The sequence below is a fragment of the Nerophis lumbriciformis genome, linkage group LG16 (assembly GCF_033978685.3).
Source record: "Nerophis lumbriciformis linkage group LG16, RoL_Nlum_v2.1, whole genome shotgun sequence".
NCBI classification, from domain to species: Eukaryota; Metazoa; Chordata; class Actinopteri; order Syngnathiformes; family Syngnathidae; genus Nerophis; species Nerophis lumbriciformis.
Window position 1 is genome coordinate 28111357 of NC_084563.2, and position 22319 is coordinate 28133675.

Here is a 22319-nt window from a genome sequence, read left to right on the forward strand (position 1 = left end):
CATTGTCCTGCTGAAATAAGCAGGGGCGTCCATGATAACGTTGCTTGGATGGAAACTTATGTTGCTCCAAAAGCTGTATGTACCTTTCAGCATTAATGGTGCCTTCACAGATGTGTAAGTTACCCATGTCTTGGCCACTAATACACCCCCATACCATCACACATGCTGCCTTTTACACTTTCACCCTAGAACAGTCCGGATGGTTATTTTCCTCTTTGGTCCACAGATTCCAAAAACATTTTGAAATGTCATCAGACCACAGAACACTTTTCCACATTGCATCAGTCCATCTTAGATGAGCTAGGGCCCAGCCAAGCGTTTCCGGGTGTTGTTGATAAATGGCTTTGGCTTTGCATTTTAGAGTTTTAACTTGCACTTACAGATGTAGCAACCAACTGTAGTTACTGACAGTGGTTTTCTGGTGTTCCTGAGCCCATGTGGTGATATCCTTTACACACTGATGTGGCTTTTTGATGCAGTACAGCCTGAGGGATCCAAGGTGTGTAATATCATGGCTTACGTGCAGTGATTTCTCCAGATTCTCTCAACTTTTTGATGATATTACGGACCATCTTTGCAGTCTATTCAATTGAATATAAGTTGAAAAGGATTTGAAAATCATTGTATTCTCTTTTTATTTACCATTTACACAATGTGACAACTTCACTGCTTATGGCTTTTCTATTAGTTCTTTGTTGTTCTCAAGCTGCCACACCTCTGAAGTGCTGTCTGACAACTGCTGCATTAGAATATTTAAATTCTGCCAACGGTGGAGTGAAGAGAAGAGTGAGTTGAAGACATTTATTAAAATGTGCCACATCATGTCATCAGTGTGTGGAGAATTCTGCGCACGCACACGCACACACACACACACACACACACACACACACACACACACACACACACACACACACCTTGGTGCTGAAGAGAAAGTAGGTGAAGTGTTGACCTAGAATGATGAGTGACAGATCTTACATCATGTGAGCAGGATGCCAGCAAGTAGTTCTTCACAGAACAGGACAAGAATGTTCACTTTTTGGCAGGCACACCATCGGTGTAGTCCTCCAGGACCCCTGCCAGGTGGTTGTTGTGGGTCTTGAAGTGTCTCTTCCTCTGACCCGCTTGCTTCTTCCTCTTCTGCACTGGCAGCTGCAGGAGGCAGACACACAAGTCAGAAAGCAAAGAACATGTAATACTTGTACATGTGACAAACACACTGACCACTTTCTTTGGTCCTGACTCCTGCATGGAGGAGATGCCTTGCTTCTTCAAGTACTCCTCAATCTTCTCCTCGTCTATGGAGTCCACAGGAACACTTCTCCACAACTTCTGGAATTCTACCATTGGACAGGAAGGCAGCAGAAGGTGAGACACGACAGCAACATGTGGTCATGTTTCCAAAGTGGAATACATTCATTCTTGTCCTCAAAATTCTACACACAATACCCATCATGTTCAGCTTTTTGAAATGTATTACAATGAAAAAGGAACAAATGCCATGTAGATAAGTATTGACATCCTCTGATCAATACTTAGTTGATGCACCTTTGGCAGCCATTACACCTCAAGTCTTTTTGAACACCATGTCACAAACTTGGCACACCTATCTTTGGGAACTTTCTCTCATTCCTCTTTGCAGCACCTCTCAAGCTCCATCAGGTTGGATGAAGTGTAGGTTTTTATCCAGGATGTCTCTGTACATTGCTGCACTCACCTTTCCCTCTATCCTGACTAGTATTCCAGTCTCCCATCCCCACAGCATGATGCTGCCACCACCATGCTTCACTGTAGGGATGGTATTGGTGGCCTGGTTTCCTCCAAAGACTTCAATCTTTGTCTGATCAGACCAGAGGATTTAGTTTCTCGTGGTCTGAGAGTTTTTCAGGTGCATGTTGGCAAACTTTTGACTAATAAATGTCTTCCGTCTGGCCACTCTACCATGCAGGCCTGATTGTCCTTGTCCTTCTGGAAGGTTCTCCTCTCTCCACAGAGGAATGCTGTAGTTCTGACAGACTGACCATGGTCTTGGTCACCTCCCTGACTAGTGTCCTTCTGCCCATCACTCAGCTCTAAGAAAAATCCTAGAGTTTCAACCTTCTTCCATTTACAGATGATGAGACCACTGTGCTCATTGGGACCTTCAAGGCAGCAGATACTTTTCTGTACCCCTCCCCAGATTTGTACCTGGAGATAACCCTGGACCTTTCCTTGGACTTTATTATTGGTTTGTGCTCTGCATGCACTGTCAAGTGTGGACCAGGTGTGTGCCTTTCCAAATCAGCAACTGAATTGACCACAGGTGGACTCCAATGAAGCTGTAGGAAGATCTGAAGGAGGATCAGAGACACAGGATGCACCTGAGATCACTTGTGATCTTCATGGCAAAGGCTGTGAATACTTATGTACATGCCAGTTCTTCATTTAGAATACATTTGCAAAAAGCTCTAAAAAACCGTTTCTAATTGTCACTATGGGGTATTGTGTGTAGAATTTTGAGGACAATAATGAATGTATTCCATTGTGGAATATGGCTGTAACATTCTGTAACATTCTAACACTTCAATGGCTGTAACATTCTGTAACATTCTAACACTTCAATGGCTGTAACATTCTAACACTTTAATGCCTGTAACATTATGTAACAGTCTAACACTTCAATGGCTGTAACATTATGTAACATTCTAACACTTTAATGCCTGTAACATTATGTAACAGTCTAACACTTCAATGGCTGTAACATTATGTAACATTCTAACACTTCAATGGCTGTAACATTATGTAACATTCTAACACTTCAATGGCTGTAACATTATGTAACATTCTAACACTTCAATAGCTGTAACATTCTAACACTTCAATGGCTGTAACATTCTAACACTTCAATGGCTGTAACATTATGTAACATTCTAACACTTCAATGGCTGTAACATTATGTAACATTCTAACACTTCAATGGCTGTAACATTCTAACACTTCAATAGCTGTAACATTCTAACACTTCAATGGCTGTAACATTCTAACACTTCAATGGCTGTAACATTATGTAACATTCTAACACTTCAATGGCTGTAACATTATGTAACATTCTAACACTTCAATGGCTGTAACATTCTAACACTTCAATAGCTGTAACATTCTAACACTTCAATGGCTGTAACATTCTAACACTTCAATGGCTGTAACATTATGTAACATTCTAACACTTCAATGGCTGTAACATTCTAACACTTCAATGGCTGTAACATTATGCAACATTCTAACACTTCAATGGCTGTAACATTATGTAACATTCTAACACTTCAATGGCTGTAACATTCTAACACTTCAATGGATGTAACATTATGTAACAGTCTAACACTTCAATGGCTGTAACATTCTGTAACATTGTAACACTTCAATGGCTGTAACATTATGTAACATTCTAACACTTCAATGGCTGTAACATTATGTAACATTGTAACACTTCAATGGCTGTAATATTATGTAACATTCTAACACTTCAATGGCTGTAACATTATGTAACATTGTAACACTTCAATGGCTGTAACATTATGTAACATTCTAACACTTCAATGGCTGTAACATTATGTAACATTCTAACGCTTCAATGGCTGTAACATTATGTAACATTCTAACACTTCAATGGCTGTAACATTATGTAACATTCTAACACTTCAATGGCTGTTTGCAACTTGCTCAAAATTACTTTTTTCTAAACTGAAGTGTAAAAACAGCAGCTTGCTATCTTCTATTATCTTTAGTGGTTTAACAACATTTGTTTAAATGTCTATTTGACACAGGTACAGATGATATTGAATATTGGGATCAACTAATCATGATGGGATTAACTAATCATGTTGTGATCAACTAATCATGATGGCATCAACTAATCATGTTGGGATCAACTAATCATGATGACATCAACTAATCATGTTATGATCAACTAATCATGTTGGGATCAACTAATCATGATGGCATCAACTAATCATGTTGTGATCAACTAATCATGATGGCATCAACTAATCATGTTGTGATCAACTAATCATGATGGCATCAACTAATCGCATACCTGCCAACTTTTGAAATCAGAAAAACCTAGTAGCCAGCGTCCAGGGGCCGCAGGCCCCGGTAGGTCCAGGACAAAGTCCTGGTGGGGGGTTCAGCTTCGCCCCCCGACGCAAAATGATTATTAGCATTCAGACAGGTTAAAATGTTGCTAAAACCATCACTTTTCTATCAGTCACAGTGACTTTTCAAAACAAAAATATTACAGCAAAAATCATATGGGTTGATTGACATGTTTATTCTGTAAGCTAACTTCAATAGTTTGAAATTATTTTGACAGTTAATGCCAGTTATCCTGTCAACCTTTCACAAGACTTCAATGTGTTAATTGAAAGTATAAACAGTATAAACACTTTTTACAGTAAACAAATGGTAAAACAGTACTAAACAATTCCATAAAAAAAAAAATTGGTGTCATTATTAACTTTCTGTCCAAGCTTGTATAATCTACCGTATTTTCCGCACTATTAGCCGCACCTAAAAACCACAAATTTACTCAAAAGCTGACAGTGCGGCTTTTAACCCGGTGCGCTTTATATATGGATTAATATTACGATTCATTTTCATAAAGTTTCGATCTCGCAACTTCGGTAAACAGCCGCCATCTTTTTTCCCGGTAGAACAGGAAGCGCTTCTTCTTCTACGCAAGCAACCGCCAAGGTAAGCACCCGCCCCCATAGAACAGGAAGCGCTTCTTCTTCTACTGTAAGCAACCACCCGCCCGCGTAGAAGAAGAAAAAGCGCGCGGATATACCGTACGTTTCATTTCCTTTGTGTGTTTACATCTGTAAAGACCACAAAATGGCTCCTACTAAGCGTCAGGGATCCGGTTCATGAAAAGACGCAATCTCTCCATCCGCACACGGATTACTATTTCACAGCAACTGATATTCCTGTGAAACGCACTGTGGATACAACGGGAGCACGTACGGTGAATATTCGCACCACAGGGAATGAGAAGTCATCCTTCACTGTGGTTCTAGCTTGCCATGCTAATGGCCAGAAACTTCCACCCATGGTGATATTCAAAAGGAAGACCTTGCCAAAAGAGACCTTTCCAGCCGGCGTCATCATAAAAAGCTAACTCGAAGGGATGGATGAAGAAAAGATGAGCGAGTGGTTAAGGTAAGTTTAAGTTTACGCGAAGAGGCCGGGTGGCTTTTTTCACGCAGCTCTGTCCATGTTGATATACGTATGTTTGTGATTGCACATTTGCGTACATTTTGGGAGTGAACAGAGTTTTTAATATATTATTAAAGTTTGACTGACCTATCTGACTGTTTTTTTGACATTCCTTTAGCGCAGTTAGATGCGGCTTACAACACCGGGCGGCTTATAGGTGGACAAAGTTTTGAAATATGCCGTTCATTGAAGGTGCGGCTTTTAACCCAGGGCGCCTTATGGTGCGGAAAATACGGTACTGCCTTGTTCAATTGTAAAAAATATTCTGTGCCTAAAATTCAAATTTCTATCACAATTATCATACTGTAAACATGGTAAACTAACTTCATTAAAATTAATAGTCCTGTCAATAGCATGGAATTACAATTCAAATGTAGTTTTTTTGTAAGCCTTTCAAAAGAATTCAAAATATGAAAAATTAATGAAAATTAATTTAAGCCATCAAACACTTGAAAAGTGGCACATCACATCTCTAATGTAATCATTTTAACTTTTCAACAGAAATAGCACTGCAAAAATATTAAGAACATACTTCTGTATTTTGGTAGTGATGCTGTCAACATTTAACAAGATTTCTTCAACTTGGACTTGAAAGCATAAATAGTATAAACACTTTTAACAGTATAACAGTACTAAACAATTCCAATAGATAACATTGGTGTCATTACCTTTTTGTGGCTAAAATCCAAATTTAGCAACGGCATTAGACTTGTGTTTTTTTGTCCCAACGTGGTCTTTTACATCGCTAATTCCTCCGTGTCCGATCGAAAAATCTTGTCTGCACAAGGTGCAATTCGCGTAGTTTTCACCCTTTTTGGAACGGATAATTATTCCCGGATAGGCTTTTGAATATTCTTCACGGAATGACTGCAGTTTTCTTTTCGGTTTAAGACTCGTTTGCGATTTTTCTCCGGCTGATTCCATGATCGTTCGCTCGTTTGGAAACAATTGCAACTGATGCCTCGTGCTTGGCAGCGGTGCTATAAATAGCCTCGCGCATGGCATTCGGAATGGCTCGATAGGAAGTTACGGGAAGCAGTGTCGATTGTCATTGTTGTTACGCGATTTCGTGAATAAAACTTTAAAAAAAATAAAAATAATTTAATTAATGAAAAACCGTATTTTTTATCACTGCAACCGTAACCCGGAATAGGTTGATGAAAACCGTACTAATTACGGGAAAACCGGAGTAGTTGGCAGGTATGAATCATGTTGTGATCAACTAATCATGGTGTGAGTGAGTACATCATGTCCATGTGAGAACGGTCACCTTCATCCACCACAAACTGGCAGTGTTTGTCATTGTAGAACAAGATCTTCTTCTTATCTGGTCTGGTCACGAAGGTGATCTGATCCCCCAAGACCTGAAACAGGTAAGAATGTAACAATTGAGGAAGATGAGGAAGGCAAGGATAATGTTACAGTTGAGGAAGGCAAGGAGAATGTTACAGTTGAGGAAGGCAAGGATAATGTTACAGTTGAGGAAGGCAAGGAGAATGTTACAGTTGAGGAAGGCAAGGAGAATGTTACAGTTGAGGAAGGCAAGGATAATGTTACAGTTGAGGAAGGCAAGGAGAATGTTACAGTTGAGTAAGGCAAGGATGTTTAGATGGAAGTGAACACCTTGATGGCCTTAGCAGAGTTGGGCAGGCCCTCCTCCACATCATCCAGCAGAACTCCTCCCAGGCCCAACTGGTCGTGTTTGTCCAGCAGCCTCAGTAAAGCCTTCTTGTCCTTCAGGTTGTACTTGGGCTTGAAGCCATAAGTGCCATCCCGGACATCGATCTTAGGGTTGTTGACCAGTGCCTGCAGTCCAGAGAGTGAAGAAGGTTAGTGTTAGAAGATCACAGCACTGTCCTGGTCCAGATAAACAACTAGAAGCACATTTTGGGACAAAGGAGGAACCAGACTCTGGTCTTTAAATGGATGAACTCCAAATGTTCCTCAGGGAAAAGAAAAGGTCTTCTATCCAGGTCACAAACCTCAGTCATGAGCCACTGCTTCTGTTTCATGCCGATGTCAAGGAGTTTGGTCTCATCCAGAATTTCTTCTAGTGTCAGGAAGTGTGTGTCGCCATTCTGATGTCGCGTCTGACAAAGAAGGATGAAACATGGAATTACTGCAATGATCACATGAGTGATGTTCTCTCTCCTCCATCTTGAAGTTGATCACCCCTGTCCTTGGCCTGCTGACCATGTAGACATGCTGAAGGCAGACTGTCTTCATGACACTGTCCTTGGCCTGCTGACCATGTAGACATTCTGAAGGCAGACTGTCTTCATGACACTGTCCTTGGCCTGCTGACCATGTAGACATGCTGAAGGCAGACTGTCTTCATGACACTGTCCTTGGCCTGCTGACCATGTAGACATGCTGATGGCAGACTGTCTTCATGACACTGTCCTTGGCCTGCTGACCATGTAGACATGCTGATGGCAGACTGTCTTCATGACACTGTCCTTGGCCTGCTGACCATGTAGACATGCTGAAGGCAGACTGTCTTCATGACCAAGACCACTGCTGTTGTATTCATGCACTTTGTGAAAAGGTTGCCATGGTGAGTGTGAAATGGATGAAGTTTGTCAGCGTACTTTTAAATTACAAAGCCCAAAAGCAGTGAAGTTGTGTAAATGGTCAATAAAAAGAGAATACAACAAATCCTTTTCAACTTATATTCAATTGAATAGACTGCAAAGACAAGATATTTCATGTTCACACTGAGAAACTTTGTTATTTTTTGCAAATATTAGCTCATTTGGAATTTGATGCCTGCAACATGTTTCAAAAAAGCTGGCACAAGTGGCAAAAAAGACTGAGAAAGTTGAGGAATGCTCATCAAAGACTTATTTGGAACATTCCACAGGTGAACAGGCTAATTGGGAACAGGTGGGTGCCAAGATTGGGTATATAAGCAGCTTCCATGAAATGCTCACTCATTCACAAACAAGGACGGGGCGAGGGTCACCACTTTGTCAACAAATGCCTGAGCAAATTGTTTAAGAACAACATTTCTCAACCAGCTATTGCAAGGAATTTAGGGATTTCACCATCTACGCTCCGTAATATCATCAAAAGGTTCAGAGAATCTGGAGAAATCACTGCACGTAAGCCATGATATTACACACCTTGGATCCCTCAGGCGGTACAGCATCAACAAGCCACATCAGTCTGTGAAGGATATCACCACATGGGCTCAGGAACACTTCAGAAAACCACTGTCAGTAACTACAGTTGGTCGCTACATCTGTAAGTGCAAGTTAAAAATCTACTATGCAAAGCCAAAGCCATTTATCAACAACACCCAGAAACGCTTGGCTGGGCCCGAGCTCATCTAAGATGGACTGATGCAAAGTGGAAAAGTGTTCTGTGGTCTGACGAGTCCACATTTCAAATTGTTTTTGGAAAATGTGGACGTCGTGTCCTCGGGACCAAAGAGGAAAAGAACCATCCGGACTGTTCTAGGGTGAAAGTGTAAAAGGCAGCATGTGTGATGGTATGGGGGTGTATTAGTGGCCAAGACATGGGTAACTTACACATCTGTGAAGGCACCATTAATGCTGAAAGGTACATACAGGTTTTGGAGCAACATATGTTGCCATCCAAGCAACGTTACCATGGACGCCCCTGCTTATTTCAGCAAGACAATGCCAAGCCACGTGTTACAACAGCATGGCTTCATAGTAAAAGAGTGCAGGTACTAGACTGGCCTGCCTGTAATCCAGACATTGAAAATGTGTGAAGGCGAAATATGAGAAGGGAGACTGTTGAACAACTTAAGCTGTACATCAAGCAAGAATGGGAAAGAATTCCACTTCAAAAATGTGTCTCCTCAGTTCCCAAACCTTTACTGAGTGTTGTTAAAAAGAAAGGCCATGTAACACACTGGTAAAAATGCCCCTCTGACAACTTTTTTGCAATGTATTGCTGCCAATAAATTCTAAGTTCATGATTATTTGCAAAAAATAACAAAGTATCTCAGTGTGAACATGAAATATCTTGTCTTTGCAGTCCATTCAATTGAATATAAGTTGAAAAGGATTTGCAAATCATTGTATTGTTGTGCTTGTAACATGAAAGAAAACAAAACAACTTAAAGTATCTTTTGACTCATAAAAACCTATGCGTCGTTTATTCCACCAAAGAGGAGAATGAATGACTGCTTACATCAAAGAGACTCAAAAAGGCGGTCACAACAAACCCCCCCCCCCACCTTTGGGTGAATCTCCTGACGGGCACTTAAAGGGGCCGCACCGAATGGCTCAGTCTTAACTGCATACCCTATATGACTGCTAAACAAGAAGAACATTGGTATGTGCACAATAGAAGAATGACGGTGAATAATGATGACAAAGTCAAGTAAACAGGTGTGGTGAATGATGTCCTTAAATAATAATAATGATGACAAAGTCAAGTAAACAGGTGTGGTGAATGATGTCCTTAAATAATAATAATGATGACAAAGTCAAGTAAACAGGTGTGGTGAATGATGTCCTTAAATAATAATAATGATGACAAAGTCAAGTAAACAGGTGTGGTGAATGATGTCCTTAAATAATAATAATGATGACAAAGTCAAGTAAACAGGTGTGGTGAATGATGTCCTTAAATAATAATGATGATGACAAAGTCAAGTAAACAGGTGTGGTGAATGATGTCCTTAAATAATAATAATGATGACAAAGTCAAGTAAACAGGTGTGGTGAATGATGTCCTTAAAGCAACCGCTACAGTATTCTCTTTTTATTTACCATTTACACCACGTGACAACTTCACTGCTTTTGTAGTTTGTACTTGATCGCCCAGGTATAAACTATCTGCTTCCCTAACAGACTTGCTATTGTGACATCTAGTGGACACATTTAGAACAACAGTTTCTTTCATTTAAAAATGTAGCTCCATTGGCTACTGAGCAAAGTCATTACGTGGGCCAGATTGAACCTGCTTGACATCTGGGTTAAAGTTTTAAACGGTTTGTTTTTGTGTGTGCTATGGTGCCATCTTTTGGATGAGTTTGCTCACTGCAGGGGCAGCTGGCTGAATGTGAATTCCTGCTGTTTAAAGCTTTGAACCGGAAGTCGAAGTGCCGTTCCGTCTTCTAGTTCCCCACAGCGTTTATACTGGTATGGATTCTTCATTCATCACTCCGAGCAACGCGTGTAAGTTATACAATACAACTAAAACTATTCTTACTTACTAAACAAGTGTGATGTAAAAGTGAGTCAACATGGAGGAGAAAGACGTTCCACCTTACCTTCATATAATTCACTATCTTGGCCAGACAACCAAACTTGTAGCCAGAGCTGGTCTTAATGTTGAAGCTGCCATTACTGGACTCTGGGGAAGAATAGAGGAGAAAATCACTTGAGTCTTGTGGACTATGTGAGAAATAAGACAAGATGATTTCAAGTGTGTGTAAATATTATGAAGACATTGAAAATGTTCACAGTTATTACAAACATGTGCTACAACTGATCCTTTTTGTGATGGACATTGAAAGGCATTGATTGGCATCTGGCGATCACACACACACACACACACATATATATTTATATATATATATATATATGAAATAAATATATATATATATATCCATCCATCCATTTTCTACCGCTTATTCCCTTTGGGGTCGCGGGGGTCGCTGGAGCCTATCTCAGCTACAATCGGGCGGAAGGCGGGGTACACCCTGGACAAGTCGCCATCTCATCGCAGGGCCAACACAGATAGACAGACAACATTCACACTCACATCCACACACTAGGGCCAATTTAGTGTTGCCAATCAACTTATCCCCAGGTGCATGTCTTTGGAAGTGGGAGGAAGCCGGAGTACCCGGAGGGAACCCACGCAGTCACGGGGAGGACATGCAAACTCCACACAGAAAGATCCCGAGCCCGGGATTGAACCCAAGACTACTCAGGACCTTCGTATTGTGAGGCAGATGCACTAACCCCTCTGCCACCGTGAAGCCCTATATATATATATATATATATATATATATATATATATATATATATATATTTTATAAAAAAAATTTTTTGACCGATTTTGATTTTTTTTAAATGGTTAAAAATTGTTACAAATAAACGTGATTCAATCGAAAAAAAACTTTGTTGGACACCCCAACTAAATGTCATTGCTACTGTAAATACAAACCCCAAAAGCAGTGAAGTTGTCACGTTGTGTAAATGGTAAATAAAAAGAGAATACAACAAATCCTTTTCAACTTATATTCAATTGAATAGACTGCAAAGACAAGAAAGCACCATTAATGCTGAAAGGTACATGCAGCTTTTGGAGCAACATATGTTGCCATTCAAGCAATGTTACCATGGACGCCCCTGCTTATTTCAGCAAGACAATGCCAAGCCACGTGTTACAACAGCGTGGCTTCATAGTAAAAGAGTGCAGGTACTAGACTGGCCTGCCTGTAGTCCAGACATTGGAAATGTGTGAAGGCTAAAATATGAGAAGGGAGACTGTTGAACAACTTAAGCTGTACATCAAGCAAGAATGGGAAATAATTCCACTTCAAAAATGTGTCTTCTCAGTTCCCAAACCTTTACTGAGTGTTGTTAAAAGGAAAGGCCATGTAACACACTGGTAAAAATGCCCCTCTGACAACTTTTTTGCAATGTGTTGCTGCCATTAAATTCTAACTTCATGATTATTCGCTAAAAAATAAAGTTTCTCAGTGTGAACATGAAATATATTGTCTTTGCAGTCTATTCAATTGAATATAAGTTGAAAAGGATTTGCAAATCATTGTATTCTCTTTTTATTTGCCATTTACACAACGTGAAAACTTCACTGCCTTTGGGTATTGTAAATATCAGCTCCAAATATTGGTTATCGGCCGCTTTTACAACTAATAATCGGTATTGCCATCTCAAATGGGCTTGGTTGCTACCATTAAATAATTACTGAGGGTCCAATGAGGCCGGTCAGTCTCTGGAGGCAGCAGAAGTGGTCCAATCAGAACCAAGAGACACTCAGATTGATGAATGATTCAAGCAGTGCTTCAGGACTGAGCTGCTTGGTGGGTGGAGCCACAAGGATGGTGACGGGCCAGCTGACCAATGGATGTGAGGCAGGGCTCAGGGAACACAGCCAATGACAGGAAGCAATGGTGCATGAGAGCGCAGCGAGGGAGGAGAGGAGATAGGTGGTGCATGAAGAGGAGATAGGTGGTGCATGAAGAGGAGATAGGTGGGGCATGAGAGAGGAGCACACAGCATCCTCTGAAGACTGAGGCCGACAAGCAGGTGGGTTTCCATTTCTACCTCTTCTTCCACAAACTTTGCATGTGAGGCATGCATTAGGACATAGCAGCAGCAATATTCCCCAGGAGGTAAGATGGATGCAGAATGTCAGTAAAACCTTGCATCATTTAGGACAAGACAGGATGCAGGCTGTAAAATAAAGATGGCTTCCTACAGAACAGCATGAATGTGCACTAGTGTGTGAGTTGTCATGGCAACGATCTGACGTGAAGACCATGATGTTACAGAAAACAGAGGGAAGTGTCACAACAACAATGCTAAAGTTGTTATTCAATAAATGCTAAATATTGCAGTTTGGGGTGACTCTGTCAGATATGAATACATCTTTGGCCACCTCACCATTCAGGAGCTATGATTCCATTAAAAAGCCATTATTGACACATCTTTACATCTATTTTCCTTCTCCTAAATCAACCTTTATCACTTGCAACTTTTAAAAACAGTGCATTTGTAATAAGACATATTTAAATCAATTCCCATCACATTGATGGAAATGTGTAAAAAACTGGAACATAGGTGCGCTATAATTAAGGAGCTGGTGGGATCTCTGGGTCAGACACACTTTACAACTGTCTGCCTTACTTTATTTACATCAATTATCCTTATCAATTACCTTTAATCAATTACATAATTGTCCATGTCCGAATTGTGATGCATCTAAAAAGGATTATTTCCTCACCTCTATGAATGTAAAGTGTGTAATATGATGTTTGTCACATGTTGATGTTGTCAACAACAATCACTGATTGTATACATTAGTGTTTGTCACATGTTGATGTTGTCAACAACAATCACTGATTGTATACATTAGTGTTTGTCACATGTTGATGTTGTCAACAACCATCACTGATTGTATACATTAGTGTTTGTCACATGTTGATGTTGTCAACAACCATCACTGATTGTATACATTAGTGTTTGTCACATGTTGATGTTGTCAACAACAATCACTGATTGTATACATTAGTGTTTGTCACATGTTGATGTTGTCAACAACAATCACTGATTGTATACATTAGTGTTTGTCATGTGTTGATGTTGTCAACAACCATCACTGATTGTATACATTAGTGTTTGTCACATGTTGATGTTGTCAACAACCATCACTGATTGTATACATTAGTGTTTGTCACATGTTGATGTTGTCAACAACAATCACTGATTGTATACATTAGTGTTTGTCACATGTTGATGTTGTCAACAACAATCACTGATTGTATACATTAGTGTTTGTCACATGTTGATGTTGTCAACAACAATTACTGATTGTATACATTAGTGTTTGTCACATGTTGATGTTGTCAACAACAATCACTGATTGTATACATTAGTGTTTGTCACATGATGATGTCAACAACAATCACTGATTGTATACATTAGTGTTTGTCACATGATGTCAACAACAATCACAATCACCCATGTGGTGATATCCTTTACACACTGATGTGGTTTTTTGATGCAGTAGCGCCTGAGGGATCCAAGGTGTGTAATATCATGGCTTACATGCAGTGATTTCTCCCGATTCTCTAAACCTTTTGATGATATTACGGAGCGTAGATGGTGAAATCCCTAAATTCCTTGCTGAGAAATGTTGTTCTTAAACAATTTGCTCAGGCATTTGTTGACAAAGTGGTGACCCTCGCCCCGTCCTTGTTTGTGAATGACTGAGCATTTCATGGAAGCTGCTTTTATACCCAATCATGGCACCCACCTGCTCCCAATTAGCCTGTTCACCTGTGGGATGTTCCAAATAAGTCTTTGATGAGCATTCCTCAACTTTCTCACTCTTTTTTGCCACATGTGCCAGCTTTTTTGAAACATGTTGCAGGCATCAAATTCCAAATGAGCTAATATTTGCAACAAATAAGAAAGTTTCTCAGTGTGAACATGAAATATCTTGTCTTTGCAGTCTATTCAATTGAATATAAGTTGAAAAGGATTTGTTGTATTCTCTTTTTATTTACCATTTACACAACGTGACAACTTCACTGCTTTTGGGCTTTGTATGTCTTCCATTTTCTAATAATTGCTCCCATGGTTGATTTCTTCACACCAAGCATCTTGCCTATTGCAGATTCAGTCTTCCCAGCCTGGTGCAGGTCTACAATGTTGTTTCTGGTGTCCTTTGACAGCTCTTTGGCCTAGGCCATATTGGGGTTTGGAGTGTGACTGTTTGAGGTTGTGGACAGGTGTGTTTTATACTGATACCGAGGCCAAACAGGTGTCATTAATACAGGTAAGGAGTGGAGGACAAGAAGAAGCTACAGGTCCGTGAAAGACAGAACTTTTGCTTGTTTGTAGGTGACCAAATACTTATTTTACAGAGGAATTCACCAATTAATTCAATAGAATTCCTACAATGTGGTTTCCTGGATTCTTGTCTGTCATAGTTGAAATGTAGCTATGATGAAAATGACATCATTGTATGTGGGACAACTTGCATAATTGGTGGCTGACTAAATACTATTTGGCCCCACAGGCTCTGCTGCGTTTCCACTTGAACAATCTGCATGTTTGTGTTATTTCCAAGCAGATATCATGGACAACATCACAGCAGTGACGGTCCTACATCACCTCTCCAGAGACCAGGAGGTCCTGCCTCTGTCCCAGGTCTCCCTACCGGCGCAGGAGGTCTACCCCTTCCACGACAGCTGGAACGTGGCCTGCTTCGTCATCCTGCTGCTCTTCATCCTCACCATCTTGTCTTTGGCGGCCTTGGCCGTACTCTACGAGCTCCTGGACTGCGCCTGCTGCGCCAAAGGAAAGACACGCCAACAAGTGCAGGAGGAAGGTCCAGGAAACTGCAGCCAAATGATGAGCAGCATGTGCAAGGAGCCAGGCTCCCACACGGAGGTGGTGTAGAACTGATGAGCAGCATGTGCAAGGAGCCAGACTACCACACAGAGGTGGTGTAGAAGCATGGAGGACAATGGAGGCTAATTCCTTCTGGAGCAGAACCTCCCTCAGAGGAGACTGCCCTCACAGCTCAGAGCAAACTGAGGAAGCAGGCAAGATGAAGCTAGACCGAGGCACATCTCCACCAGCACGGAGCAAGTTGTCCAAATACCTTTTTATTCAGGACTTTATTTAATGCATGTTCACCACCACATTGAACACACGCGTCAAACTCAAGACCTGGGGGCCAAATGTGGCCCACCACATCATTATAATGTGTCCTGCGGCCCCTGCCACTTTATTTTCTGTGGTCTATCATACCATTTCATTGTGATCCGCCACTGTATTATCTTATTGTGGTCCATTACATCATTATAATGTGATCTGACACATAATTGTAAGTGATCCGTCACACCATTTAATGTGGTCCCACATATGATATTATCGTGGCACACCACATCATTTTACTGTGGCTTGCTACTTAATTTTAAAATGGCCCACTCCATAATGTTATTGTTGCATGCCACATTGTTCTAATGTGCCCTGCCACATCGTTTCATGTGGTCCCTTGTATAATTTTATTGTGGTCCACTATATAATTTCATTGTGGCTAGCTACCTAATTTGAATGTGGCCTATTCCATAATTTAAATGTGCCTCACCACATGATTCTAATGTAGCACGCCACATTATTTTAATGTAGTCCAGCATATAATTTATTGTTGGCAGCCATATCATTCTATAGTGGCCTGCCAAATAATTTTATTGTCGACCGCTACTTCATTTCAATGTGGCCCATCCCATGATTTTAAAATGCCACACTATATAATTCTAACGTGGCCCGCCACATCATTTAATGTGGTCTGCCACATCATTTTAAAATGCCATGCTATATAATTCTAATGTGGCCCTCCATGTCATTTAATGTGCTGTGCCACATCATTTAAATTGGCCCTCCAGGTCATTTAACATGGCCCACCGCATCATTTAAATGTGGTCTGCCACATCAATTAAAGTAGCCCACCAAATCATTTAATGCGATCTGCCACATCATTTAAAGTGGCCCTCCACATCATTTAATGTGGTCCACTGCATCTTTTAACGTGGTCTGACACATCATTTAAAGTGGCCTGACAGGTCATTTAATGTGGTCTGCCACATGATTTACCTGGCCAGAAAAAGACTGGAAATAAAAAAGTACTTTCTAGCTAAAAGTTAAAGTTAAAGTAGCCATGATAGTCACACACACACACACACACACACACACACACACACACACACACACACACACACACACACACACACACACACACACACACACACTTGGTGTGGCCAAATTATTCTCTGCATTTGACCCATCACCCTTGATCACCCCCTGGGAGGTGAGGGGAGCAGTGAGCAGCAGCGGTGGTGTGTTATTTATTTCAGTTTTGACAGAAGAATGTTGCATGTATTTGCTTATGTTCTACACTTAAATATTATTTGATGATCCAAGCTTTTTTTGGGTCATTAAAAAAATAAACATTGAAAGATCTGCTTGTCATCTTGACTTACCATTTTAAAGCAAGTTATCTGTCAAAAAGATAATAATCAAACAAGGCTATTATACATCTATATATTCACTATTATACACCAATATATTCACTATTATACATCTATATATTCACTATTATACATCTATATATTCACTATTATACATCTATATATTCACTATTATACATCTATATATTCACCATTATGAATCTATATATTCACTATTATTCATCTATATATTCACTATTATAAAGGGGACAAGCGGTAGAAAATGGATGGATGGGTGTTCACTATTATACATCTATATATTCACTATTATACATCTATGTATTCACTATTATGCATCTATATATTCACTATTATACATCTATGTATTCGCTATTATACATCTATATATTCACTATTATACATCTATGTATTCGCTATTATACATCTATATATTCACTATTATGCATCTATCTATTCACTATTATGCATCTATATTTTCGCTATTATACATCTATATATTCACTATTATGCATCTATCTATTCACTATTATGCATCTATATATTCTCTATTATACATTTATATATTCGCTATTATACATCTATATATTCACTATTATACATCTATATATTCACTATTATACATCTATACGTTCACTATTATACATTTATATATTCACTGTCACATAGACATAATTGTGATGTGGCCCTCAATAAAAGCAGTTTGACAGACCAAACTTGGAACAACAAGCCTGATCCCTAATTGTCAGAGCAAAGCACTACTATTATATATCATGGTCACACCTCTAGCAAAGCACTACTATTATATATCATGGTCACACCTCTAGCAAAGCACTACTATTATATATCATGGTTACACCTCTAGCAAAGCACTACTATTATATATCATGGTCACACCTCCTGGTAACAGTCCAAGCTTTAAAAGTGAAGAATATTAGCCACATGAGAAGTTTTCTGACACACTTTTGCTATAATATTGATGAGAAAAGTAAAGTAGAAGTTGAGCATCAGTGAAATCGAGGTAGTATTAATTAAGCTTTGACTTCAGCCATTCTCACTCAGCCCGACATATAAGTATTGTACTCTTACTTCACATCAGCTATTTGATTGATTAGTTGTAGTTTTCATATTGATGTTTAGTCCCCCTGGTGACTAGCGAGCAGTCAATTGTGTGGAGACACTCTCCTAAGTGAATAATAATCACCTTCAAGAACTGCATTTTTAAGTATCTACAGTGTCATTGTCAAGTATTAGGACACTGCTAAACATGTTACACAGAGAGAACAAGCAGGAGCATGCATGTTAGCTAAGCTAGCTTGAAACAAGAGAAGAAATAGGTGCTAGTAAAGTTTAAGCGCCTTGCAGCAGGTTTTAAGAGTCAACAGGTAGATGAATAGGAGTCAGAGGAGAATAGAACAGTGTTCCATGTATAATGTTGTCGTCATCAAGGGTAATACCAGAATACTAGAGTGATTAGCTCCATATATTTATTTTCTTGAAATCATTTTGATGCTGTTTTTGTTCATGTTTGCAAATTCAGGGAATAATTCATTGGACACAGGAGAACCAAAGGATTTAAATGAGTAATAGATTGAAGTTTTTGATTAGTTATTGTGTGCTATTTACTTTGTTTTGTTCAAACAATTGAATGTAATACAAGAGAACAAGGAACTAGTTTAAATAGTGTGCTGATGTTTTAAACCATCAACAGTACTCACCATAAAATGTAACAAATAATAAAGTTACCGTATTTTTCAGACTATACGTCGAGGTTTTTTTCATAGTTTGATCGTGGGTGCGACGTATACTCCGGAGCGACTTATGTGTGAAATTATTAACATATTACCGTACAATATCAAATAATATTATTTATCTCATTCGCGTGAGCGACGAAGAAAATGTCTGCAATCGTCACACACACATCAGCAATCGTCACTCACACGCCAACCAATAAGAATTCAGCGGGGGCGGGTCATGGCAGAAGTGCATTGTGGGTTTTGGAATGCTAACTGCTATATGCTATACGCTACTGCCGGAGCTATTAAAATAGATCACTGCAACATTGGCGGTAACTTATAAAAACTGAGAAGGACTGAACTAAAATGGCACCGAAAAGGAAATCATATACTGCAGATTACAAGCTGGACGTAGTGAAATATGCAGCAGAAAACGACGATCGAGCAGCAGAAAGAAAGGACGCTAGCGGCGCATACCAGGAGCGACACCGAGGAGGAAGATTTCATGGGATTTAGCGATTAGGAGTGACAGATTGTTTGGTAAACGTATAGCATGTTCTATATGTTATAGTTATTTGAATGACTCTTACCATAATATGTTACGTTAACATACCAGTTGCTTATTTATGCCTCATATAACGTACACTTATTCAGCCTGTTGTTCACTATTCTTTATTTATTTTAAATTGCCTTTCTAATGTCTATTCTTGGTGTTGGATTTTATCAAATAAATTTCCCCCAAAAATGCGACTTATACTCCAGTGCGATTTATATATGTTTTTTCTTCTTCTTTATTGTGCATTTTCGGCCGGTGCGACGTATACTCCGGAGCGACTTATAGTCCGAAAAATACGGTAGTACATATTTGCATCATGGATGATGGGAATCGGCAGTATAAAGCCCTGATGGGAACATCTCTCGTTTTAATTACTAAAATCAGAGGTTTAAAAATCGCCATGTAAAAATGCTAATGAGTAATGGGTATGGCAAATCCAATCAGTAAGTTTGAAAAGCAGAGCCTTACTATTGAGTTCATTCGACCACACAAACTTTCTTTGTTGGCATGGAAACTTGCTACACCACCCAGAGGTCACTCGCTATGACTACACCCAGAGGTCACTCTCTATGACTACACCCAGAGGTCACTCTCTATGACTACACCCAGAGGTCACTCGCTATGACTACACCCATAGGTCACTCGCTATGACTACACCCAGAGGTCACTCTCTATGACTACACCCAGAGGTCACTCTCTATGACTACACCCAGAGGTCACTCGCTATGACTACACCCAGAGGTCACTCGCTATGACTACACCCAGAGATCACTCGCTATGACTACACCCAGAGGTCACTCGCCATGACTACACCCAGGGGTCACTCGCTATGACTACACCCAGAGGTAACTCGCTATGACTACACCCAGAGGTCACTTGCTATGACTACACCCAGAGGTCACTCGCTATGACTACACCCAGACGTCACTCGCTATGACTACACCCAGAGGTCACTCGCTATGACTACACCCAGAGGTCACTCGCTATGACTACACCCAGAGGTCACTGCTATGACTACACCCAGACGTCACTCGCTATGACTACACCCAGACGTCACTCGCTATGACTACACCCAGACGTCACTCGCTATGACTACACCCAGACGTCACTCGCTATGACTACACCCAGACGTCACTCTCTATGACCACACCCAGAGGTCACTCTCTATGACTACACCCAGAGATCACTCGCTATGACTACACCCAGAGGTCACTCTCTATGACCACACCCAGAGGTCACTCGCTATGACTACACCCGCCAAGTGCTTGAGAGTCTGCAACCTGACGTGACGCCACGGGCAACAAAAGCTACCAGAATATTGCACCCTACCATTTGACCATTTCATCAATCAGTACCCAGTGATACGGACACAATCTGGTTGATATCTAGAAAAGTAGTAAATTCTGTACCTTCCCTACTTATAAACAATGAAATATTAACATTGATTGAGCTGTGATATTCATGTGAAATAACCAGAATTAGAGCAGGGCTATTCAACTGGGGACCGGGGGCCAACATCCAGCCCAGGAATGACACCATACTGGCCCCTGAGGTCAGTTGTAACCCTGGGAGACAAACATTTGTGCAGCATAGTCCTAAAAGCACCACAGTGTTGTGACGAGGACCTTGGACCACCACCAAGTACGGACTTCATGTCTGTTGGACATTGCGGACAAAACTTGCCTTTTTATGAACAATTTACTGAACAGGTCATTTTGTTAATCATATTGTTTTGTATATTATTTCATTGACTTAGACTTCAATAAAAGAAGTGTGAGCTACTATTTATTGACATGGTATCAGTGTGGAAATATACCTCATCAGCCTGGTTTGTATCAACTGTAACATGTGAAAAGTGGTGGAAACACAAACCACACACTTCTACAGCAAAATATAGTTCCAGGACCCCAAAGTTCCAGAACCTTTGGTGGAAAAGGGCCTAATGAGCAGAGTGCGTATTGGATCATTTTCCTTACAACACAATAAGTTGTGAGTGAAGGATTTGCCCACCTTCTAAGATCTTATGGAAAGACAATAAGTTGAAATATTTCATCATTTAAGTCTATTATTGCTTCACTCACCAGCACTCGGTTTGGACCAGGAAGATCCTTCCTTGTCCAATTTGGGCTTCTTCTTCTTGTGCGATGCAGACTCTGATGCAGTGTGTCTTTTCTCCACAGCTGGTGTGGACAAAGCTCTCTTCTTGAAGAGCTCCGTCTCCCTGCGTAGTGCTGGATCCATTCTGTCAGATATCTGTCACAACAAGGGCCAAGGCATCATTGTCAGTATGCAGTGTGCAGACCATACTGGTGCAGCTATCTATCTAAAAGACCACATATTAAACAACATGTTGACTAAAAGACCACATATTAAACAAAATGTTGACTAAAAGACGACATATTAGATGTAAAGAAGAGTTAGTATTTCGTGTAAAGCTAGCGTGACGTCAACATTTGCAGGATGATGTATTTAGTGGGCATGGATGACAATAGCAGTAAAGAAAGGTTAATACTATAAATATAAATATGGATAATAATCTTACAGCAACAAGCTAATGTTAGCTAAGAAGTCATCTCACCGACACAGCTGCTACTCTTCTGGCCTCAGTCCGACCGTTAAAGTCGTCTCTTTAAGCCCCGACAAAACTTGCTGGCTCCCTTTCTTATTAGATGAGTGTAATATTATTGTAATATTAGTGAAATATTTGCTGAATAACTTTCCGAATGTGTCTCTTGTGAGTCGAGCTGCGCTTCGTCTTCTTCTGCTATTATTAAAGCCCGACTGGTTCATCACTACCTGTGTGGTGTATGTGCGCCCCCTGCTGGACACAAGACGGTATTACACATATTTATGGTGTATGTGGCGTCCCCTGCTGGACACAAGACGGTATTACACATATTATAGTATACGTGTAGACGGTATTACACATTTTTATGATGTATGTGCGACCCCTGCTGGACACAAGACGGTATTACCTATATCTATAGTATACGTGTAGACGGTATTACACATATTTATGGTGTATGTGCGTCCCCTGCTGGACATAAGACGGTTTTACACATATTTA

At 40.2% G+C, this 22319-nt stretch overlaps 2 protein-coding genes across 2 annotated transcripts; one reads left to right on the forward strand and one right to left on the reverse strand.

The window, feature by feature from the left end:
* Window positions 1-787: 787 nt before the first annotated feature.
* Window positions 788-22058, reverse strand: gtf2e2 (general transcription factor IIE, polypeptide 2, beta). The gene is made up of 8 exons (XM_061976911.2): window positions 21831-22058; window positions 21334-21505; window positions 10499-10581; window positions 7230-7337; window positions 6871-7053; window positions 6518-6611; window positions 1222-1337; window positions 788-1149 (listed from the first exon to the last, which is right to left on the reverse strand). The coding sequence occupies exons 2-8, from the start codon at window positions 21491-21493 to the stop codon at window positions 1030-1032; spliced, it is 864 nt and encodes a 287-aa protein (XP_061832895.2). The 5' UTR covers window positions 21494-21505; window positions 21831-22058; the 3' UTR covers window positions 788-1029.
* smim18 (small integral membrane protein 18) lies at window positions 12390-16945 on the forward strand. Its single transcript, XM_061976913.2, has 2 exons — window positions 12390-12509; window positions 15061-16945. The coding sequence occupies exon 2, from the start codon at window positions 15066-15068 to the stop codon at window positions 15387-15389; it is 324 nt and encodes a 107-aa protein (XP_061832897.1). The 5' UTR covers window positions 12390-12509; window positions 15061-15065; the 3' UTR covers window positions 15390-16945.
* Window positions 22059-22319: the final 261 nt, after the last annotated feature.